Below are 25,157 nucleotides of genomic sequence, written 5' to 3' on the forward strand. Positions count from 1 at the left end.
TAAAGTTTGTCAACCAAAAACAACTTAGTAACTATATGCCTCTAGTAGTGAAAATAGAGTAGATCAATGATAATCCTTTTAATTGTATTTGAAATCTGTACAAAGAGTTTCAATTGCAATAACATCATGCCCATCGTAAGGCCCCTCCTGCGATATTTTGGAATCATGAGGCACAACAGGAATCTTAATGATTTATGATATAAATATATATATGTATGAATGTATGTATACATGTGTTTTGGAAACACAAGGTACAACAGGAATCTTGAAGATTTATAATATATATGTATGCATGTATATACGTATACATGTATGTATGCATGCATGCATGTATGTACATACGTACGTACAAAAGATGTCAGTACCTCTCATATATATATCATAAATCATCAAGATGGTAATTGATGTGCAAAAGATGTCAGTACCTTTCTAGTGAAGGGCACAAACAGGAATCTTGATGATTTATAATATATATACATATATATATATATATATATATGTATGTATGTATATTTATATTTACATGTATATATATATGTGTTTGTGTGTTGAAATAATTAAACACAACAGGAATCTTGAAGATTTATGTATGCATGTAAAAGCTGTTAACAGAGCAATTAACAGATTAACTGTCAATGTAGTATACAAAGCTGGACAGCAAGTATACCAACCTCTAACAGTACGGATCTTCTCAATTAGTTGTTCACCAACAATGCCAGAGCTTGGGATGCTTAATGGACTACGAGTACGACTAATGCTTCCAGAAGCTCTAATTATAGCGAATTGTTCTTTACCTTCCAACCCAAGTGTCCATTTTCTTACCCTAGAGTATTTACTGCAGTTAAAAAACAAAGAAAGAAAATTTAGTAATCCCTTGTTCAATTACCAACAGTGAAATGTTCAGACGAAGGCTTCATTTCTCATATCTAATGTTGTATGGAATACAGTTAAAAGAACCATATTCAAATTTTTTACCATGACTAGTTGCTGGTCACAGTTACAGCCTACAGGTGAAAGTTTGGTTTAACCAGCAAAGCAACTACAAAATCCTACAGCAATATTAAGAAATTGTTCATACATTACAAGGACTTTTTTATCAATTACCTATAATCACATAACAAATATTTTAGTACCCATAAGCTGTATTATGCTGTATGTTAAATGTATGCCATGGCTTTTTTCTTGCTATGAAACTACTAGATAAATTCGAGACAAATAAGGTCTCAGAGCACTGGCACAAGATACAGTCCATAACCAGTAGGTCCAGAAAATAATATATATTTTACTAGATCGATCTGATCAAATGAGATATCAATGAAACGAATATCCAAGCTAACATAATACAATTTCTAAAAGGAAATGACTCCAAATAGACATGATATTTCATCAGTAGATTATTCAAAATTGCATAAATCAAGATTATGAAGAGACATGAGATTCAATCCACATGCTACTTCGTGTTTTTCTTAGTAATTCAGCATGTAGCAAATATCAGGGGAATCATTTTAAATCATTCACATGATGATGTTGCTTTCTGTCTTGTGAACTAGGTAGCATTTGTTTGCTACCTTTCATTTGTTTTGATACTAAAAGCCCTCTAAGAATGTCCCACTCATGGACATTAGCATATAATCTTTTACTGTTAAGGGCTCGCAGCCCCACACGGAGAGCCCGCACGGGGAACCGCACGCAAACACGGGGAATCGCGCGCGCGATTCTCTGCGCGTGGATGCGCGATTCGCACCGCGTGGAACGCGCACATGTGTAAGTGGGGGGACGCGTTTCCCCGCCCGCGCCCCTGCGTGCGGGCGCGCTGCCCCGTGCGCGGGCCTCTCTCCTTTTTTTTTTCTCCTCCTGTTCTTCTTGCCGACCCTTCTCCTCCTCTCCTTCCCGAACTGTCTCCTCTCCTTTCTTCCCCTCTCTCCTCTTCTCTTCTCCTCTCTTTCCCCTCTTCTCCCGCGAGCAAAGAAGGGGCCGGAACCGCACCGGAGAACGGGAGGAGGTAGGCTTCTTCTTCTCCTCTCTCTCCTTCTTCCTCTTTTTTCTTCCTCTTTCTTCCTCTTCTTTCCTCTTCTTCCCCGATGCCGGTACCGAACTTGTACCAGTGCGAACCGCACCGGTTGGCACCAGTACTGGCATGGAGTCGGAACCGAATTCTGTGGCTATACCGTACCGGTGCTGGCCGGCACAGGTATGGTACAGGCTAAACCAGTCGGTTCCGACCGGTTCAACAAACCATGCATAAAACAATGTGCCTGAGATCATTCTCTTCACAACTATGCACGTCCAGAAAATGGAGTTCAAGATGCAAGATTGGAAGAAAATAGATTTTAATCTCAGAAATAATTTACTGAAAATATAATGATGCAACAGAACACGCATAAAGTAATACGCAGTTATCAAAGTTTGATCCTCCAATGGAGCATGTGACATTTCAATATCATAAAGATGAAATGTTTGTAAAAAACTCTTATGACTTGTTTGGATGCCTGATCAGAATAAATTAACCTTCAAGTCTGCCGCTATGATTACATTAAACTAGTGGTCGTGTAAACAAGAGAGCGATTGCACTAAAAGGTTTCTTTTTCTAAGAAAAAGGAGATAAAATGAGATTAGTTTAATGCAAAACATTGACAAAATGAACCTCTGTGATTCACTTTGATTTGTGAATTGGTCTTGGGATACAAGGTGTGGGCTCAAATGTCAGGAGATGAGACTCTGAAGAATAATGGCGCAAGAACATACCCATAGAACTCATGCTCACATAAATATTATGCTGAGATAGGTAGAGAAGGTCCGGTTGATGAAACCCACACATCATCTAGATCTGAAATTCAACTCAGATCTGTCAGTCAAAAGACTTGTGTATTACATTTTGTGCACAGGAACAAATCTATATCCCAGGTTGAAGATGCTAATTATGGAGGAAAATCCTCAAGCTTCAATGTAGAAGAAAAGAGTCAGGAAGAAGAAGGAAATAGGAACAGACCCAACATTAGAAAGAACACCATTCATCCATCATCAATATCTTGGAGATGGCCTCATCCCTACATATTTTTGTCATAATTAAATCGAAAGGGAAGATCAAAATTTTACTCATACTCCAGCAACGGCAAAAGGTGACCAAAGCCAAAATGATACCTCAAGCATGTGAATGGTCATATATGTCAAGTATGTAATATAGCTCGACTGTTTTTTTATTAAAAGACAATTGAAAATGGTAATATATGTCAAACATGTGATAAAGCTTTACTTGGGATGAAGTTGGATTAATAATTTTGAAACATAAGAGAACACAGAATTCATGTCTTTACAATGCTGAAGAAGCCATAGATAGCGCATTAAAATTTGCTTTTCAAAGTATTTCCAATATTTTTTTGACTCGGATTTCATGACATCACTAATACAAGGAAAAGTAAGTGACATAAATTTTCAACATGCAGGGAAAATATAATAGTGGTTGCCAATGAATAAGCCAACTAAACCCTGACAATTATGGCTATTGATTCAAAAGAAAAAGAAAAAAGCAGCTGTAGAAATAATCACAGTGGCCTCTTGTTGCCTAAGGTGACAAGCCAAGAGGGGGCGGGGGTGAATTGGTTTTTGTTAATTTTCGATTCCTTAATTATGTTAATTGATGAGTAAGTGATTTAGAACAATGCACAATACAAACAACAAGAAGTATAGTGGTTCGGTGCTCTCCTATGCACCTACGTCCACTCCCCAAGCGACCCCTTAGGCATTCACTATAATCTCACGGATTACAGTTGGATTGTTTTCCGGGCTCACAATCCAAAAACCTTTACACTTGGTTTTCCGGGATCACCAAAAACCTATGTTGGTTTTACGGGATCACCAACAAACCTTCACCGTTGGTTTTACGAGTTCACCAACAAACCTACACCGTTGGTTTTACGGGCTCACCAACAAACCTTACAAGATTTTAAGAAGAGGAAGAAGGTTGAAACTCCTAGATGAGCAGATATAACAAATATAAGCTACAAAGAAGAGTTAGAATATAGTTATCGCTTTGATATGGTTCTTCTCTTCTTTGTCAAGGAAATGCTTCACTCTTCAAGGGTTGGTGAAGCTCTTAATGCCTCTTTTTTATCTGCTCAACCACTTCCTTTTGACTCTTGAATGAAGCACCTCGATGAAGAAAATTAGGGCTTTTGTCTTTCTTGGATAAGCTTTGATATTTTGTAAAAGGATGATTTGCTCTGATGAATAGTGTCATTAGGTTACTCCCCATTGGTTAGATTTGAAAAACTATCCGTTACTAGCCGTTGGGAGATCAAAAAGTACTTCTGCAGAACTAGCCGTTATGCTTCTGCCCATGCTGGGGTCGACCCAAACTTTCCTAGGGTCGACTCAAACCACTGTTCATCAGACTTGGGGTCGACTCAACTTCCAATGGGGTCGACCCAACTTTTACTGGGGTCGACTCCTGCTACAGTGGGGTCGACCCTCTCAGGGATCACAGAACCTTGTATTTCAGCTGTTTTTCACTGGGGTCGACTCAACTCTTTTTGGGGTCGACTCAAGCTACAGTGGGGTTGACTCAAGTTCCATTGGGGTCGACCCTCTCAGGAATTCCAGAGACACAGTTTTGAACGACATAGCCTTGGGGTCAACTCATGTTCAGTTGGAGTCGACTCAACTCTTTTTGGGGTCGACTCAAGCTACAGTGGGGTTGACTCAAGTTCCATTGGGGTCGACCCTCTCAGGAATTCCAGAGACACAGTTTTGAACGACATAGCCTTGGGGTCAACTCATGTTCAGTTGGGGTCGACTCAAGCAATCCTGGGATCGGCTCCATCTGGGGTCGGCTCAAGAAAAGTTGGGGTCGGCCCTCTCAGTAAATTCCAGAGACTTATTTTCTTGAGGCTTGAAGCTGGGGTCGACTCAAGCATACATGGGGTCGACTCCACTACTGTTCATCCGTGGCATTTTCGCAGAGGTGTGCCTGATGGTTCCATGATGTGCCAGGGTCGACTCCACCTTTGTTGGGGTCGACTCATTCCACACTTTGCTGCATCTTAAGGTTAGACTCACCCATACAATCAATGTAATATACTTCAAGCAATTTTGAATATATGCCATGGTAGTGCTACATACTCTTAAGTCTTAACAATGAAAATTACTATTTTGCCCTTAAGAGTACGTTTCACTTGAAACTTTGCTGAATTAGAATTTAGAATTCACTATCCCTTTTCTATCACAAATTTTATCTCATTATTAATCATTGAAAGACATCTTGATCTCATTCTTCTAATGTATCGAGAGTGTCGAACTCAGTAATGATGTATCATGTTAACTTGTAGTATTTAATTAGATATTTCCTCAATGGTTGTGTTAATCATCAAAATAACACTATCATCCTCACCTCTTTTTTTTAACAAGCACCAACACAATGATAACATTAAATTCACATCAAATGCAACTCCCTACAACAATAACTTTCTATGATCTCCTGAAGACATTGATTACCTGTAATCAACGGAGAGAAGAATTTTCTTATCCTTTTGTCCCAGTCTCTCCTTCAACATTGACATAACCTGCATTATAAGATCAAGAAAAAATATAAAAGCAGTTTCTTATTATGAAAATGTTGTCACAACTACAGGAAGGAATGAGAAGCATTTAACAGTTCATCCTCCTATAATTAGAGCTGTGTCTGTTTCTTCGGTCATCCAATTCAATTGCAATGCAGTGAAAACAATACAAATATTTGCAATGTCACAGTTGGGTAGAGAACATCATCAGCCAAACTAAAAGGAATCATATGGCGATTGGCGATGTTTCATGAAGAGTTGAAATCAAGGTGGCTGTTGTAAAAGACTCTGGATTTCTAATCATGTTTCATTAGCTTCATTCTTTCTTGCACCATCTGCAAAATGGGTTGTTCTGTATTGTTTGTGCCTTAACTATATAATCTTGACCCACAACGGTAGCATAATATGTGTAACTAGACCAATCGTAGGCCACACGGAACATCTTAAAGTGATTAAGAATTCATCAGAAACATTTACATCATCGAAAACTAGAAAGAGGTAAAACTTCTAACATTGTTATGAGTATAGTCTCCATCTAGTGACTCAATGTTCTTCATATAATCATGACTTCTCCCTATCTATGTATGCTAAGTAAAGGAGTCATTGTTTGTTATCTCATAAATCATTTTTTTGGGTTCTTGCTAGAGCACTCCCCATCACAATAACTCACAATGCCATTCTTAGGTGAATCAAATTTAACCAGTTGCATATGTGAAACAGGTGGTTCATGCATATTCAAGTGTCTGAAATTGATCCTGGTCACTCTTGTTCTACCCTATCTTTGCCTTCCTTAGCGTTCATATATAAAACTCTATGTGTCCCATGAGTCACTTGTATACTAGTAAATTGGCAATTGCATTAAAGTTTGGTTGTTATTTTCCAAACCATTGTTCTTACAAGATCTAAAGACTCGGATGATTTTCTGAGGTCACATGGTTGGAGGGCTGCACAATTAGAACTGGAGAACATGTCACATCAACTTAATAGTCACCATATTAATGGAACTGCCATCCAGGACATCATTTAATGGCATACACAAGACCTCATGTTAAGCCAATATTTTGTTATTGAAGTTGCATGGGGAGTTTTGGTTAGAAAGACACCTTACAACCTTTTCCAACAATGAAACTCTTAGAGGCAAAATATATATTTGTCCATCTAATATTCAGGTTTCAAAAGTTGCCTAATTTAGGAGGGTTCCAAGTTCCAACATTCAACTAATCAATTCTGGACATATTTGACAATACTTTATGAAGATTGATCCACAATTGCCTAAGATCTTTAAATTCTTCATTGCCAAAATCAAGACTCAGCATATTGTTCAAGGATTTAAGTGCTGCTAGCACACCAGCAAATGGTGAAGTCACTAAAAGCTTAATGCACAATATGAATCTCTACCTGATAAATCTTACAAACAATATGCTCAATAGTACCCTGAACAGTATATAAACCTACGAAATAATGTTCCTTATTTTTTTTTCATTGTTTTCTATTGGCGTTTGCTTCCATGTATTTTGCATTAGCAGTTTAGCACAATGGGGAGACAAGCTAGACACTGACTAATTTAGCCAAGAAATGTCAAGGGTTAGGTATGTAAAAAGATTACATAATACAGCAACAGTACTCATTTGAAAAGAAAAATATATAAGAATACAACATTAAGAATTATTGATATATAATAAGATTAAAGCATTGAAGTCTTCATTTATATTCGTGTGTTTCCATGTGCTTCACATTTCAGCTAATGTCTCAGGCAGAAATTTGCACCTCGTCATCATACATTGTATTTGTTATCCACCCTTCTTCTTTAAGTTTTTCAACTTGGTAAACTCCTGTGTTGATAAATTCCTCAATTTCTTCTCTTGTGTTTCCTGAAACAGAAGAAATTAAGCATCCTAGGAACCTGGCTTTCAAAACTGAACAAGATTTTAATAATTGGATAAGATAAATAAAATAACCTTGAGTTGAAGAAATTGTATCCAGCCAATTTCCATAAATACTATCAAGCAATGAAGTCAGCATTTCACAAACTTCTTTTGACATGCTTTTACGTGAAAGTTGGTCTCCAGCGCTTTTATATTTACCAATGCGCTGTATGTGTGGTTCAATTCCTACTTTCTCCAGAACCCCTGTAAAAATAAGTGTTCCTTCCAGTCAAATTAGAAAATTGAATTCCTGTTTAATCTGCAGGTAGAATCACTTCAACTACTTGAAAATTTAAAATTAAGATTATTTTATTATTATATACACATCAGACTCATAACTTGGACAAAGTAGCCAATTCAGTTTTTAAATGTAGATAAACCATGGTCACTTGCAAATTAACGTAGACCCAACCATGATGACTTGATTGCTTTTTTTCATTTTATATTCACTCACTGAAAGTTTTCACATTTTTCTAACTATTTATTGATTTAATAATGTAACCTTTCTTTAGTGAGCACAAAACTAGGAGACAATATACCAAAAAATTTGGTCTCTTTTTCTATATTTTCTCCTTTTTCTTGACGTTAACCCATGTTTTCAAGAGAAGGCAACCACTGTTAATAGGTGCTGCCCTGCAATCATTCGAGATAGTACCACCTAGAGATGGTGCCAAACAGCCATAATTCCAGGGCCCTAAACACTAGCCGTGGGTATAAAATAAAGAAAAAGAAACCAATCACAATGAAACAGGAAGGAACAAAACTGAAAATCTGCTCTCCAAACAGGCAAACCAGTTGAATAAGTTTATTTTTAATAATAGCTGCAAGAGTTTCCTATGGCTTTAGTTCACAAACTCCTCCTGGACAAAACACCAAGCCATTTGTTTCTGAGAATGTCAGAATTTCCTTATCCACCCATGATCCTCGAGAAAAAAATAAAAAATGAGTTTCCATTATCTCCCTTGAATAGTCTGGAATGTAACTCAAAGTAACATTTCATGGGCTTTAAGTGATGATAGGTGGGATTTGACAGAGAAAGGGACCTTATATGAATCATGTCAAGCCATGTCAGAGCACTGATACTGTGAGGAGATACCAACACGAAGTGAAGTTAAATTCCTTTAATTATCCTCATAGCACATTCCTAGCTAGAAATGTGTTGAAGAGCTCGAAAGAGTACCTACAATAAGGATGTGAAGTGAGACAAGAAACTACTGGGTGAACATTAGGAATCTCTGATAAAGCGAAGAAAACTTATCCCACAAATTTCTATTTTTAACTCTTGCCATAAAAACAGAAACAAAGGATTATAATTTTTGCCACCAATTTTGTTGAAAAATGCAAGTTTTATCTAGAGGACCCTGTAAAGGAAGAATTATGAGAAGCAAAAGATGAAAAAAAATCCAAAAGGAGGAAAGCTAGACCTACATGCACATGTAAGAAGACACTACCTGCCTCTGCCTGTAGGTCCAATAGGTAGGGTGTAAATAGCTACAAAAAGCTAACCACTTGGGAACTCTTCACAAATGGTAGTAGAAGCCCAGTTAAACTTATATGACATATTAACAAAATGTTTCCCATTTTTAACTTCCCCACCTATCTCAGACACCGTGAGGCATAAAGAAAGAAGATATTACAGGAGAAAAATCTACTAAAATCAAAATATACAGTAAGAAATTAATTCCCTGCACTGGAATTGAAAGCCAATGAAGGCATGAAAAGTAGAGCAACGTAGAAGTAATATATCATAGTAGTGAGAGGATGTATGTCTGAGATCCCTTGGCAAAGTTGTGAGGTACAGGAAGAATATAAGGACTTTACTACCAAAGTAGAAAGGTTGCATTTGTTTGCCATTTTTCTTTGTCAAGTGGACTAGTTGCATTCTTCTTTGCATTACTTAGAGAAGGAACCCTTGAGATGCCTCAAAAAGATTGCTGAAACCATCATATAAAGTGGAGAAGAGAGAACCAGCACTTAATTTTGAGCAGCAGTGACAAAAGTATATAAAATTCAAGCTACATCAGCTGATTTATACAGAGAAAGAGGTAATCATTTATTAGCTTGTAATATACCAATTCTCGTGTAAAGAGAGCCTTTACAGGTTCGAAAAGATCACCAACGGGTTAATTCCCTATCAAAAACACCACATGAAATTTTTTTCACTAAAATTCTTTTTGGCTATAGGTTTTATGTGTATCCAGCATGTTATTTGTTAATGGAATTGCATTTATTTTTTATTCAATATGACATTGTGCGCATTGTAAATACATATTTGCCAATGTCCTTTTATTGTTCAGAGAAGAAATTTATCTTTTGCAGTTACAAGCATAGAAAGGCACAAACATGACAAGAAAAAAAACATAAAGACATTCTAAATGCATTTACCCACAAAAGAAAAAAAGAAAAAGCAAATAAAAGATAAGAAATCTAAAAGCATAATTACTGTCCATTATCATTTAACATATTTTTGTAGGACAAGCTGAATAAACTTACCCCCAAGGAATGATGATTGAACTACCAAACCAAACAATGCAACATAAGCACCAGGTGGGACGTACAGCTCTCCGCAAGCACATGCAAGATAATACTCTTTCTCTCCACATATAGGAACATAGCTTACAATGAACTTTCCTACAAAGTTTATAAAACAGATTAGAATTTAAAAAAAAAAAACAATGGGCAAAGTAACAAGTTGAGAATCATTTATAAAATCACAGTCACATATTTTTATAAGAACAATTAGTTTCACCATCATACGCTATGACTCTGTATAGAACTACATGAAATTAAAAACAATCTGTGATTAAACTCAACTCAACTAAAGCCTTGATCACAAACTAGGTGGGGTAAGCTAGACGAATCCTCTTTCCTCCGTTTCACTCGGTTTAGGGGCGCACTTTCTAAAAAATGGTGAGATATCAAGTCCTTTCTTACTCGTTCATCCCATTTGATTTACGATCTACCTCTACCCTCCTTGTTCTTTCTATATGTATCAAATCACTCCTTTATATTGGTGATAGATCCATCTTCATTGTCTTAAGATGCTCGGCTCTCACTCGAGAGACCCAAGCTCAAGTCCTAGGATCAGAATTTTCACTTTTAACCCTGCCTATGTTGTGCTAACTCCACCTCTATTGTGCTTAATGTATAATACTTTGTACATAGTCAATTCCAAGCATAGACAAAGGACAAGGGTTTCCGTAGGTTGACAGCCAGCGTAAAACTATAATCACGTCCTATGAACACAAGCTTAAAGAGAAATAACAATTTGCCATGGGGAGGGAAAAAATAGAAAAGAAAAGAAACACAACTACGTAACGAGGCATGGCCAAAATATGTGTAATGCTTACATCCATAGCTCATGTCTTTAAGTCAATACTGTTTTCCACATAAATCAATGCTTCCCTTAAGTAAGGTTTTTAGGTTGTTCTAACTAATAACCATGGCATTAACTAATAAAGCACCACATTCTTTCTCTTTCTCGCCAAAAGATACATGAAATAGAGCTTTAATTATGAGCCAGTCTTTTGATTTTAAACAACTTGATTTGTCAAAAGCCAATCAAGAGTATCCTTGTGATTGCATTGATGATATAAATCATCCTAATTTGTTAATCTCATGGTGACTCTTTCAACCATTGATGTGCGCAGACCTTGAACAACTATGTCAGCAACAAGTACAAGGTAGACTGACTTCACAAAATGCAAACTACAGGTTCTTTCTCTCTTTAACATTTGAAGAGGGCTTTCCAACAATGCCTTACCATTGTTCACTCCTCAATGGGGCAGGGACTAGTAGCCTTCGAGAAGCAACTAGCTAACACTTACCACCATGGTTCGCCATACTATTTGAACCATCCGGTTTAGGGCATAGCAAACTGAACTGATGGAGAATCAGGATTGTTCATCTTATTGGCTCGGTAAATTGGCCGAACTGGCTCTAATCTTAGTTTGCCATTTGATTGAATCGGCTCTAATAGTCCTCCCAGCTCGGTTTGATTAAGAACCCCCTAGCTCGGCTCAGTTCAATTAAAACCCTTGGTAAAAATCTCTAAAAAGCCCATCTTCAACTTGCGATCTTTCGAGACCCACCCCCTGCTGCTCGCAATCAGAGCCCCCCTAGCACTTGTGACCACCCAAAGCACTTCCCTACTCCATGCTTGCCCTCCTCTCTCTCTCTCTCTCTCTCTCTCTACTCCAACCCTACAGCCAAGAAGTTAAAGTGTCCTCCTAACGATAACGAGAGCTTTCGAGCCTTCTCTCTCTCTCTCTCTACCTTTCCCTCCCTTTCTTTCTCTCCCTCCCTTCCTCTACCTCTCCCTCTCTCTTAGACTCTCTCTCTCTTTTCTATCTCCTTCTCTCTCTACCCCTCCCTTTCGACTCTCCCTATTTCTGTACACCCTCCAGCACCGGTTCACTGAACCTTGCTTACCACCATCACTAGATAGTTAAAATTTTGGGGTTAACATTATAGATTTTTCCGACCCATCTGCCTACCTTTAAAGGCCAGCTACATATGAATTGTTTCTGCTTGAGATTTTCTGAGATTGATAACCTTATTTTATTATGTGCTGTAATTTTGTATTGAAGTGATGTTGGTTCTAACCTATCTTTCATTTTACATTCTCTCATAAATTTTTCAAGTGTAGTTCCAAGCAGCAAATCTACTCTTTTAGTGATGCAAGACAATTTGAGGGATTGTATGGAATAGGTGTCGGGCCCCAAAATAGGGTTGAATTAGGACTGCAAGCACTTCTATCACTTGCTGTCCAGAACTTGAAAACAGGACAGGTAACAACAGAATTTGAAATCAGGCACAAGGGTTGCTCAAGGAGAATCTTCTTCAGAGTTTGTCACACATAGAAGGATTAGCTGGATCAAAACCTAAGGTTTCTTAAGTCTTAATTGAATAATCCAACATAAAACCTACAACCAGATTTGATCAAATAATGCACACATGGACAGCGATATGATCTATTCATAGCACAGAAGAAGATCAACGAGTGAGTAATAGTTGAGAAGAACAGGGGAGAGCGAAGGCCAAACCTGGCCGACAATGATCCACACAAAAATAACTCAATAATCACCATAAATTCATCACTTTATATAGGCCCAAACTTTCCAAAGAACAATTAAAATTTAAATCCTAACAATTTCCTAAGTTATCCAAATTAATATATAACTAAACTATGACTCTTACACACCAATATTAATCAAAACATTACTCTAAACTAACTCTAAAAATGCCTGAGAAAAATATCTGAAAATATAATAAAATATTTTTTCCTCCATCACTTGGCTCGTAAGCAATAGGACCTACACAAGTTTGAACTGACTCTATCTCTAACTTCGTCAGTTGTCACTCTCTACACAGATAAGCAAAGCATGGGAAATGATCTTGTAAATTATTTCTGGTCTAACAATAAATTGATCTAAAAAAAGTGAGGGGAAAAGAAAAACATGACAGCAAGATGTAGATTAGTTATTTCATCAATGTATGATAATGTAAGAATAAAAACTAATATACAGACGCAAGTATGTACCTGTAAACTATCAGCAAGTGATTTTATCAATAAATTGAGTGATTACAACACATTCTGTAATCAATAAACGTGGAACACACCAAGTTAACAAACGTAAAAAATACCATTGTTACACATTTACCTGACTTTTTGAAATCCAGTATATGCCTTCGTATTTCATCAAGTTTGCCCCATCCACAGCTAAGAGGTTCTATTTGAAGATATATACCGGATATACGAGGATCATATGCTGCCTTAATAAAATTTTCACAAATTTTAGGTAGGGATAGCCCAGAAGCAAAGCGGCTTTTTAGCTGATCAGATATCTGCAACAAAATGAACAAATTCAATATTACAACAACTTCAAACATTCCATGCTTTATTTTTTTTTATAATCACGGTTACTTTTTCCCTAATGGTTTTAATGGCCCAAATGCAGCTTATCTATAAATTATGGATGTTAGATACTAATGAGGATTATCAAACATCATAAAAGCAGACATATACCTCAAAAAAAGAAAGGAAAAAAGGAGGAAAAAAAATTCAACAAGAAGAAAAATCTAGACAGAAGAAAGAAGAATACGAACCCGTGACAAATTACAAAGAACATTAATTTGCACCAGCAGAAAAATTCTAGATGAAGTTCTATACAGAATGACAGCAAACAATAACATCAAATCACGGAAGAGAAATGTCTAATCGGTTTTACGATATTTTCTTTCTTGCTGTCAGACTCATATCCGCTCTTGAATTCCTCCGTAACATGTTCATGATTCCCATATACAACAAACCCTACTAGTCGACCAACTAAGGTCTGAGCACATCTTAAGAAAATATAGTAGAAGGGTTAAATTAACAGAGATGTGGATTTGTAAACGAAGAACACCCAATCCAATACAATCCAACCTGGCCGCGGAGTTTCATGGTGAGCACGCTGCCCTTCTTGACGCGCTCCCAGGGGAAAGCGAACAGCATCCGGAGCTTCACGACAAAGCTCTTCCACCAACCGAACTCCTCCATCTCGAACTCTCCAGTGGGAAGGACTCCATCCAATCCGGCCTTCTCCACCAAAACCCCATCACCGGGCCCGGAAGCAGCGGCGGTCGAAGGGGAAGATGGCGGGGCTCCATCGTCTTCTCCCCCAGCCTTGGACTCCTCCTTGTCCTCGTTGTTGGTTCTTGCGGTGGAGGAGGACTCGAGGGCTCGAACGGGGAAGATCCGGCGGGGGGAGGAGAGGGAGGAGCGGCGGAGGGGAGGAGGGCGAGAGGAGGAGGAGGGGAGGGAGGGGGAGAAATGGAGAAGAGGGGAGAGGGGGGGTTTGAAGGAGGAGGAGGCGAGGAAGGCGGAGAGATTCCTGCGACTGGCGCTGTGGTTAAGGGCATGGAGTTGGCCGTGGGGCGGTTTCAGAAGAAGGATCTTCGACATTTCTCAGATTACTGGAAGGAAACGCGCGCGCACTCAGTCCCTCCCTCCCTCCCGCTTTATCGGAGAGCGGGGGAGTTTGTAATAGGGATGGCAAAGGTCGCTTCGTCGCCACGTTATCGGGGATCCGGTCTTGGTTCTCTAGAATCGGGCATGGATTGGGTTTTTAGGGTGCAAACAGGTTGGTTCCGGAATACTGCTTGGGATTTTTGGCTACTCATATCTCCGGACCCAAATTATTATATGTGCCAACTCCGAATTCAAAATAATATGTGGATTTCGGATTGTTATCGCGAAATTCCATTGTCTTTTTGCGTGTGGTTTTGGCCGTGGTTTTGTAGCCGGCTCATTAGTGGATATGAGCAAAAGCATATTCTTGGTAGTTTCATGAACCTGATCGACCAAATTAATGCCATGGCATGCTTTAGAACATGCTAGCTTGTTGATTCAAGACCTCATCCAACAAGTCATAGTCTTTACATACTCTTTCTATTTAAGTCTCAGTGTTCTCGCTAGACTAAAAGTCCAATTCAATCATAGATATCTTGATTAGCCTCTTGGAGAGTCTTCTCAATTGGAGGATTGGAGCCATGCCATCCTAGCCGCCATGGGAGCTGGCGGAATCGTCGAATCCTATCCCTGCTCTTTCTCCTACACCACCACAGCTACGGCCACCACCCCATCATCAAGGTCATCGTGGTAGTCGCACTGACCGTGTTCATCTTCTTTTTATTTGTTTTGGTCCTATATCGCCGCCTTGCCTATGGTGGCACTAGCTCCACCATCCTCATTGATGTCAAGCCTCCTCCGGCAAGCTTCCTTCGTCGATTCTCCTACCACCATTGCCTCCTTCTTCCCCTCCCACAAGCTTGGCTAGGGCAGGTTCGTCCCCGTCTTCTATGACAACTTTTTCTTCAACCAAAATTGAGGCCGTCTCCAAAGGCCTCGTTAGCTCCATTTACGCCACTTGAACTTCGATTGCGGTTGCCTCTCTGATGTCGTCCCCAAGTTCGTCCTCACCCTGACCCCCACCACACACCCATCTGCTATCGCCTGCCTCTCTCCGACACAGCCTCCTCCGCAGCCACTCATCCTGCAACTCCGGCCAAGTTCCTGGGCTTGTCTTCAATGTCATTTTGATATACCAAGGGAGGGGATGGGCTCAAGAAAGAGCATTCAGCATAAATAGTAGAGTCTGAAGTAAACAACAGCCTATTAATAAAAGTCTCTCAACATTCTACACCATGAATGTTGAGTATAATGAAGCTGAGAATAGAGAATATAGTTTCAGTTGTTTGACAGCATAAATCCATGGATATATGGCAGTTTTGAATTCTGACCAAACAATTTTTACCAAATCCATCATGCTGCTTATCGAGCCTTTGGTCCTCCCAAAGATGCCAATTCTCAAGATTACCGCCTCGAATTCGTCAACTTCCTGCAAGAATGAGCTCATTTCCTTCAACTAGGTTTCGCTGTTTCCCTAGTCCAGGCATTCTACTCGCTTTTAATGCGAGGGCAGCTTTCTGTGACGCTCATGCAGAAGTGTCTACTTTCCAGCATCCACCCATGCCCGAATTATTTCCGGAAAAAAAAAGAGCAAAAGACCATATCGGCCAACAATTAAGCCAACAAGGAGCATGATACCTGCATCCATCACAAAATCATTTTAAAATTGCCACTTTATAACACTTTTTTTTTTGGTCTTTGAGAAGTCAATCACTTTGACAAAATTTTAATAACCAGTAGCATATATGGCCATTCAAATCCATTAAAAAATGCTTGTGGTTTTGCAGCCATTAGAGGAACTTCCATAACCATATCCTCAATAGTTGCCCTGAGCCCAGAGCATTATAAAATATAAGCATCTTCAGAGGATGAAGAAAAGAAAAATGTACACCACCTGCCAAACAAAATTCATTCAGGGCATGCCTTCCATAAATCAAAGTCAGCATTACTGCAGTTGCCAGAACCAGGAGCAATAAAAATAATCAGCAATTGGAAGTTAACGCACACCACCTGCAAACCAAATTTAGGGCATACCTTCTACAAAACAGGTAGGGCAGACCAGTCAAGCCAGTTAATCAAAGTCAAAGATGTTTATTATTTAATTGCACAAAGACAAGTTTGCGCAGACGCGACTTAGATAACAGCTAGGATAGCAATACCAGAACATATAGACTCCACCACCAACACAGACAATAGAAACAAACAATACTAGAAAATATAGATTCGTCCAAAGTATCAAAAGTACCAGAAATCAAGAATACCTAAAAACCTAAATTGCTGGAGGCATGGAGTTACTCCTCTTCTGTTTCTGACTCAGCATTCTGAAGCCACTCGACGAAAGGCTTCATGTTCTTCAAAACAGGAGAGCTCTTTTTGACGCCAGCGAGACCTTCCTCATACCACTGCACAATGTATTCCTCCTCCACCACATCCCCATCATAGAGAAACTTTGCAGCTAAAGCCACCTCTTTCACTGCATCAGCACTACATTTCTCACAGAAGGCCTCAATAGCCCGGAGCAGAAGCAACTGGGATCCCTCATCCTGCACAGCAGCAGCAAGGTAGTTCTTCTTCTTGGCCACCTCCTTAGCAAACCCTTTCCCCACACCCTCGAAGAGGGCATCAAAGAGTGCATTCATCACCTCCTGAGGGGAGCCAACCACCGAACCCAGAAAGGATACAAGCCCACTTGGAGTTGAGCCCATGCTCAGTTTGCCTTTGATCTCTTTAACCAGCCTGTCATGGGCGTTAGATTTCTTCAATGCTTCTTCAGCTCCGTTTTTTGCAGCTTCCTCTTTCTTCTCTTCTTTAGGTTTCTTCTCTCCCTTGTCTGTCTCAGTAGTGGTAAGCACAACCATTTCAGCAGTAGCGGCACTGAGCTGTTCCTGGATGCGTTGGCGAGCTGCTTCAAGAGATGTATCAGTCTGCCACTGGATATCATCATCTTCAGCGACCTCGTTATCACCAGACTGGCTGCCAGCTGGTGAAGAATGATCCTCGTCAGACCCTGCAGGCTTCTTCTTTCTAGCAGCAGCTTTTGAATTTGCCCCTTCTTTGGATGATACAGTACCCTTCTTCTTCATCTCTTTCTTCAATTTCTTCTGTTCTTCATCAGCAGCTTCACCTTCCTTGAGCCTGTCTTTCTCCACCCGCCTCATTGACTTCTTGTCTTTGGATCCTTTTTTCTGCTCTGGTGGGTTCTTCAGAATAAAAGTTGTGAGCTTGTCCCTCATGTCCACATCCGATACAAACCCACATGCAGCACATTTGAGGGTGATCATCTGGGACTTGGTGATTACTATTTCAGTTTCAGGATTCCTGCATCCATAGCACTGCACATACTTTTCGATGAAGTTCTCAAGAAGCCCAGCTAGCTTGGCAGTGTCATGAGCCCCATTAACAATCGAAGTACCAGTTTTTGTGTCAAACTTTGACTGTGCACCAAGCTCACACCCAAAATATTTTATGGTGTAGGGGGCAGGCCTTGCCAAAGCCTTTGCGATGTCCACCATGTTCACGATGTTGGTCTTGATTCCATTTCCACGACCTTCTATTTTGGTAATCATCTTTGGCATCTTGTACCTGTAGAAGGCATCATCACTGTTTGAGGCACCAATATTCTGCAAAGCCATCTGTACCTGAGAAACCAAAAGTAGGGACTGGTGGCAATGTCAGATGTAGCAAATGCTGGACGTAGGGATTGATGCAGCAGTAAGTGACAACAAGTGACTCGCTTCTTCACTATGGAACTGATCCGAGGCGAGAGGAAAAGGTTGCTCCCAGCTGCAACCTTGAATTAGTGCAGAATCCTGAAATGACTTGAGATGCATGCAATCAACTCTATCCAAAGAGTGTATGTATTTTTTTCTGGATGTAGGGCAGTATTCTCCAAGCAACCCAATGAATCCCAAGTACAAGGAGTCCCGTTCAGACATAAAAGATGTGCTGCACTTCACACTCTCCACTTTGACAGGTAAGAAAGGTATGATGTAAAACAGTCTTTACTTCTTTAAAAGTCAATATATCCTGCAAAATAAGATCACAAAAGCAATAATTAAAAAAGTTATCCATCAAATTGATTACGTAAAGCAAATACTGAAAACAATCGGGATCGCATGGCACTACACTAAAAAAGACAGAAGATGACAAAGAATATAGAATAAGAGGATGTAAAAAAACTACTTCATGCAGTCACAACATGATACTAAATCAAGCTACAGCATGCAGAAGATCCACATTTATCACCTCTAATTTAGCATCCTGTTAAAAAGGGTTCTAGAAAGACACAGTAGTCAAAATTGTGAAGTTAATCCAAAAGACTGATAATGAAATTACTAATGACCAAAATCATTAAGTCAAATATCGCTCAATAACCCAAAATTAGAGGTGACTACTGTGTATATCGAGTAGAAAGACTGATAATGAAATTACTAATAACCCAAAAGACTGATAATGAAATTACTAATGACCAAAATCATTCAGTCAAATATCGCTCAATAACCCAAAATTAGAACCATACTCAAAAGTAGGTAAGTAAAACAATAACATTAATGCTACATCTAGAGATTTTAATCTACCATAACCATAACCATCTAGCCTTTTCCCAACTATCCAGCGTTGGCTTTATAAATCCTAATCTGCCAAGTATTCTTATTTAAAGCCACTTCTGATGTTATTTAAAGTTAGATTTTAATTTCAAATTCACAATTTTATGCTTATTCTAGATTTAATACTTTAATTTTATGAAGTTGAGATTTCTAGGAGGAGCTTGATCTTAAAGCAATTTCAAAGCTATGAAGCAATAAGCAATCTTACCCCCACACTTATGGAATCCAGATTCAAAGTCCTTACAAGATGGCAATCCATAAAGAAATCCAACCTGATGAAGCATTTATGTTAAATACACATAGCATATAGCTACTTAAATTCAGACATCAATGAGTTGGGTCTAGCCTTAATTTTTGATTCGACTGTAGAGTAATATCAAGTCTATTTGGTTTTGACAAGATTGGATCTAAATGCATCAGAGGCTAACTTGATTGAGGTTTAGGTCTACATTAAGGACTAGACAGGATTAAACTTTAGATTTGGGATGACTCAGCAATCACCTCAATTAAATTCAAGATTACCTAAGTCATTTGCACCACCAATGTGTTTGCTCTTGAGCAAGGCTAAATTGCCATCTTGTAGCAAGAAAGTAGGTCCTCCAAATTAGCACAATCCAGAGGTTAGTTATTCTACATTCTCCCAAAAGCAGATATTAAAAATTATGCTTATCTGAAATTAGACTTTTCGGGGTAAAGAATAATACCTTTTTTTATGGAATGTTACAAATACCTGCTACACATAATTGTTTTAATTTAATTTTAAAAACCATAAGGCTTTTTTTCTGAAGAGCATAAAATGCACTCAAATTAAGCTTTTCAACATGTAACAGTCTCCCACCGCCCCACCCTACACACGCAAAGGCTGGAGCAAGTAAAATAAACACATGGCTAATTGAATGAGGACAGCACAAATACCAATCCCCCCTCACCTGGTTTGGTGGGGACAAGTCTAGGAAGCTCGAGGGAAGACCCCCCACCTGCTTTGGATTGTGAGGGGGGATTGGGGGAAAGGCAGAAGGGAATGGGATACATCTCATGATAGGAAATGAAACATTTTGGGTTATGGAAGTTGATGCCAATTATCCTCCCGTTTTGCAAAAGCTAAGAACAGTGAACCTGATTATCATGCCCAAGGACTCATTTGGTTCGCGGGAAGAGGAGGGAGAAAAGTGTAGTCAACGAAAAAATGAAAAAAATATCTTATGTTTAGTTGGAGTTTTCAAAAGAAGAGACGGAAAAGTAGCTTTTCCAAATGAATAAACTTTTCACATTTCATGAGAAAGAAAAACCCATGTGAGACATGCAAAAGCCACTTTCAGATGGGATAAAAATTATGGTAATTTTTTTCCAAAAATACTCTTAAGCCATCACGATCTTCTTAATAGATATGTTTAATAGTTAATCTTAAACTATTAAAAATTACCACAATATAAAGAAGTTATGGCAATTTTAATATATAAAAATATATTAATAACTATTTAAAATTATCATGGTATAAAGAAGCTGTTAGTTATTAACTAAAAAATCAATCCAATAAATATTTTTAATAGCTATTTTTAATTTTTCAAAATATTTTTAGATTTTAAAAAAATTAAACACAGCTATTAAAAATATATTATGAATTGTGGTAATTTTAATAGTTAAACAAGTATTCAAATATATTATGAATTATGGTAATTTTCATAGTTAAAAATATTTTTAAATAGCTACTAAAAATATATTCGGATCTTTTTGGTGTTAAACCTTCAAAACCTTTGGACCTTGCTATTTCAAGCATCTGATTCTAAAAATTATGCATGTGATGTTTTTTTTTCTTGTAATCCCTTTATTAAGAGTATAATAAATATTTTACACAACTTTTCTAGAAAAATATATGCTCAACCAAATATAAGTCACTTTGAAAAGTATATTTCCTATGCTACTTTTCTATGGTCAACAAAACATGCAAAAACCACTTTTTCAGGTATCGCAGACCCAGTCATCAGCTTCCCAAGAAAAAACATTCCAATGAAGTAAAATTCTTCCCACAAACCAAACGAGTCCTAAAAGTCCATCTCAATGAAAGTTGTGGTCTCTGCTTTGGTGTTGTGATATTTATACTTCATAAGTATGCTTCCTTAGGGCATAAGGAATTTGATATTGTGCTGAATATAGTTTCAAGTTTGATATAAAAAAGAGGACCCAATCTATATTGAGTTTATTGTGTTTTTGAAAAGAAGGAACAAGTTACATCGCTTAAGTTTCTCCTTTGGCATGTACAGTACATCAGGATTTTCCCAATGATGAATTCTTACCAAATTGGAGACAAATTAATATTTTTTAAACAAAAATTATTTGTTAACTTCAATTCCAATCAAAATAATGGAAGGATGGGGGTGGAGAGGGGAGAGATGGAGCTCAAGCCGTGGACAATGTTTTCTTGCCTAAGATTTTCTTTTTCCTTTTTTTTCTTTTTGGGGTTAACTTTGGCGCAGCCAAAACCTATGAGAGAAAGGGGACTCCCATGTAACATAAGCCAAACATATTCGAGTTCCGCTTGCGATTTTTCTTTCCTTTTGCCATTGTCATTTTTACAAAACACTTACAATTAAATGCAATGGTGCTTTGTCTATTATGTTGACAGAAGATCACTAGGAGAATATTCCAAAATGTGAACTACCACTTTTTAATAGAGTTCGGATATAGATAAGCTTGTTGAACAAATCAATATAAGCAACCACATTGCAGATCCACAAACACGGATTCAAAGTCTAAGCTGCAAGAACAAATCATGCTTAGATTGATAATGGGCTTGCCTAAGCATGTTTAGTTAATTAATAAGACAAACTCAAGCACAACTAAAAGCTCAATATTTGATCAAGCCATGCCTGAACTCTTTGTTTTGCAAAGAAAAATCAAAGCCCACTTTACCCAATCATAGCCTCAAATATGAACACACCTTTCCATATATCAAGCCAAGCCTAAGCAGCCAAAAGTTGAGGTCAGCTCAGCACATTCACACCCTACCAAAAGTACATGCATACACCATCATCCAAGCCTAAGCAGCCAAAAGTTGAGGTCAGCTCAGCACATTCACACCCTACCAAAAGTACATGCATACACCATCATCCATAAAATAGATGTAAGTTGGCACTTTCCTAAAATGGTGCCTGCATGAAATCAGTAACCTTCACGTTTTTTCACAAATTGATTTGTAATAAAGATAAAACAAATTGGAGAAGCTCAAGACTGCAATCATCAATTGCATGCATCTCAATAGGCAATAAAAAAGCTAATATACTCACATCTTGCGATGATTTTTCATAGACTAATCACCAAAATAGGGCGTCCCATACACAAGGCTCCCGCCACCATGGGGTCTAGGGAGGGTCTAATGTAAGCAACCTTACCCCCATGTGCAGAGAGACTATTTTCATATTTCAAACACGTGATACCTAGGTCACAATAAAAAAACCTTACTATTGCACTAGGTCCTGCCCTTGCTAATCACCAAGCCTTAAAATTTACAACTAAATACCTTCCTTAAAAGTGTTATCATTGTCTACTCTCCTAAATTACACCAAAGCAATTATATATCTACCTTACAGATAACCAAATAGTAGGGAGGATTAATCCTGGAACAAGGATTGCTAACATTATATATATATATATATATATGAAGAAAGAAAATAAAAGTGACATATATTGCAGACTGCTAAATTAAATCAAACTTTAGTCGAGGCAATGTTATCAGAACCAAAATCACAACTGATATCCATCATAACTGTAATGGAACTATCTGTATGCCAAGAATCAGCTAATCTAAAAAGAAGTTCAAGGTTCAACTTATTTGCCCATAATCCATATAAATAATCAAAACTAGGCTGTTGGATCAAGAGTTCCAACTCAAATGCTAGCCGAGTTACACTAACAATATAAAAGAAAAAATGGGTAAAAATAAAGGACTTGGAAGTTGATATTAAAACTAATCTGATTATACGAAAACTCAATACTCATAAACGATCAATTAAGCTATACCATAAAAAAGAACGATCAAACTATAATTACCATGAAAAATCCCACATACACACACATATCAGATCAAATCAAAATCCAACACAGAGATAAGCATCAGTAACAGTCTGATTGAACCAAAAGAAAGGCAAACCAATCTCAGAATCAAACTAAAAACTCATAAATCAAACAAATCCTAATCAAGTCATGAATTTCCAGTAATCCACGGTCCACCATCTCAAAGAATACGATAATGAAATCAAATATCAGGAAATAAAACAAATTAAAATCAAAACAATCGCTCCAAAGACCAAATCAATCCAAAATCTCTACATAAAAGCCTACAACTACCACAACGATCAAGCCCCAGAGAACCCAGTAAACAAGCAAAATAACCAACACGAGCAATGGAAAAGCGAGATCGGATCGACAGGAGGCGATCGAGAGAGAGAAGAGGAGGCCCTTACCTTGACGAATCGCCTACGGAAAACCCTAGACCGCGTTTCTTTCTCTCTCTCCTCTCTCCAAGCTGGGGAAGAATAGAACAAGAGCGAAGAAAAACAGAGAAAAGGATTTATTTATACAGAGGCAAGGGAAGGTCCCTGGAAACCCTAAATGTTAGAGGACACTTCGCCGAGTTTTCCACCTTTTCACCGCAGTACCATACCCATATAAATCTTTTGTGCGGATGCTAAATCGGCCATTCATCACTTTCACGTGAAGCAAATCAAGCCGTTGGTATGTCGCGATGATAGAGAAGCCCAAGATAGATGCTTCAACCGCATAATAATTCTATGCGCGCGATCGGAGGGTTTTCAGCTCTTGCTGGTCTGATAAGGACTTGATGATTGTATGAGGAACTGGACCCGTCAGATCTTGTATTTCGGCGATCTCGAGGCATGGGATGGTAAGCTTTATCCCGTTGGTTTCTCGATTTGTTCAAGATTCGTGCGTTCGCTATATAGAGCGGTAGATTCCGAGATCGGTCGTCGGTTTGGTGTGCGTTCGCACAACGGGTCAATGCTGAGGAGGAGGAAGTCGATTTGAATTGAAAGACATTGAAAAATAAATCAAATCAAAAAAATACACGAACTTTGAGGCACCCAGAGATCACGTTGTTATGACAAGCCACAGCCAGGTTGTACAGCTGCAAGATTTTCCCAAACTTTTACATTTGCAATGGAAGGAAGTATGGCAAGAGGAGCTTGAAATGCGTGGAGAGACATGATCATGGTGTGGATGCTCATGGAGGTAGTATGAGTTGAATGTAATTATTTAATTTTTAAATGCATGAACATTGTAGACATTTCTATTTCAAATCAAAAGGATATGTGCAATGAATGGTAAAAATTAAATTAATGTTTATAGAATTAGAAATAAGAGAGATGAAATAAAGGAAGTGAATAAAAGAATATCGATTTTTTTTTTTGTTTGCCTTCTAAATTTTAAAACAAGTAGTTGGTAACAGATGTGGATGAGAAATGAGTAAAGATTCTTTTAAAAAAATAGTATCTAATTGGTTTAAGAAATTGTGTAGACGAGCAATATATAACTTGTTAACCATATTTTTCATATGTTTTTGTGAAAAGAAGAATTAAGGACATTTCAAATACAAAATTTCATAGATTTCAAATTTAACATAGTATATTTGTTTTTAATTAATAAAATAGTGTAAATAAGCAAGGTTAATGCAGGAATTTATTTGAGAAAAAATAAGTTATTCCCTGTCTATATATTATACAGAAAGTTAGACTCTATCAATTCTCAAATAGGTTGTAATTATTGATTATTTTTGTCCTTAAGAACAATAAGATTTAATCAAGAGGCATCATACTTTTCCACTTAGCCTCGGAATAATGATTTTTGTAAAAATGATATTCAACATCTGATTTCTAATGACCGATAGAAAGCAATCTTCATGGTCTAAATAATGACTCATTGTTTTAATCCCTTTCTATCAAATAATGATCACAACTTTAATATTTAATCGACAAATTCACCATTTAAGAGGGTTGTAATCATCATCTACTAGAAAGAGATCAAAAGAATTAGTTATTAGTTGGATGACAAGGGAGTGTTGTTACATTTATCAAAAATCAATTGATGCATATTTGACAATAAAATA

The 25,157-nt window shown here is 38.0% G+C and overlaps 2 protein-coding genes across 6 annotated transcripts in view; both read right to left on the reverse strand.

The window, feature by feature from the left end:
* SPPA (signal peptide peptidase) overlaps window positions 1-15,433 on the reverse strand; it is a 34,665-nt gene extending 19,232 nt beyond the window's left edge. Inside the window, exons 1-7 of one of the 2 annotated variants that reach the window (XR_015975083.2) lie at window positions 13,908-15,433; window positions 13,144-13,327; window positions 9,974-10,111; window positions 7,514-7,684; window positions 7,323-7,426; window positions 5,491-5,558; window positions 672-835 (exon numbers count right to left, since the gene is read on the reverse strand). Coding sequence is in view for 1 of the 2 variants with exons in the window: in XM_008806197.6 (XP_008804419.3) it covers window positions 672-835; window positions 5,491-5,558; window positions 7,323-7,426; window positions 7,514-7,684; window positions 9,974-10,111; window positions 13,144-13,327; window positions 13,908-14,426 (1,348 nt within the window). In the remaining variant the exon portion in view is untranslated. The remainder of the gene's footprint in view (window positions 1-671; window positions 836-5,490; window positions 5,559-7,322; window positions 7,427-7,513; window positions 7,685-9,973; window positions 10,112-13,143; window positions 13,328-13,907) is intronic. The other variant, XM_008806197.6, reaches the window with a different exon arrangement.
* A 1,070-nt stretch (window positions 15,434-16,503) lies between these two features.
* On the reverse strand, window positions 16,504-23,657 carry LOC120112496 (eukaryotic translation initiation factor 5-like). 4 transcript variants are annotated; one of them, XM_039119159.2, is made up of 3 exons: window positions 23,500-23,629; window positions 21,978-22,118; window positions 16,504-18,458 (listed from the first exon to the last, which is right to left on the reverse strand). In XM_039119159.2, exon 3 carries the CDS (start codon window positions 18,062-18,064, stop codon window positions 16,724-16,726), a length of 1,341 nt encoding a protein of 446 aa, XP_038975087.2. In that variant the 5' UTR covers window positions 18,065-18,458; window positions 21,978-22,118; window positions 23,500-23,629; the 3' UTR covers window positions 16,504-16,723. The 4 variants fall into 4 exon arrangements, with proteins under 4 accessions (XP_038975087.2, XP_038975088.2, XP_088571455.1 ...); XM_039119160.2 differs by having other exon boundaries at window positions 21,978-22,076; window positions 23,500-23,617; XM_088715329.1 differs by having other exon boundaries at window positions 21,978-22,188; window positions 23,500-23,579.
* Window positions 23,658-25,157: the final 1,500 nt, after the last annotated feature.

The sequence above is a fragment of the Phoenix dactylifera genome, chromosome 2, assembly GCF_051530095.1.
Source record: "Phoenix dactylifera cultivar Ajwa chromosome 2, Ajwa_hap1_PhDact_Kaust_v1.1, whole genome shotgun sequence".
NCBI lineage: Eukaryota > Viridiplantae > Streptophyta > Magnoliopsida > Arecales > Arecaceae > Phoenix > Phoenix dactylifera.

Excerpts from the sequence above, each read along its gene's own strand:
- LOC120112496 (XM_039132039.2), bottom strand. The coding sequence starts at position 18,064 with ATGGCTTTGCAGAATATTGGTGCCTCAAACAGTGATGATGCCTTCTAC.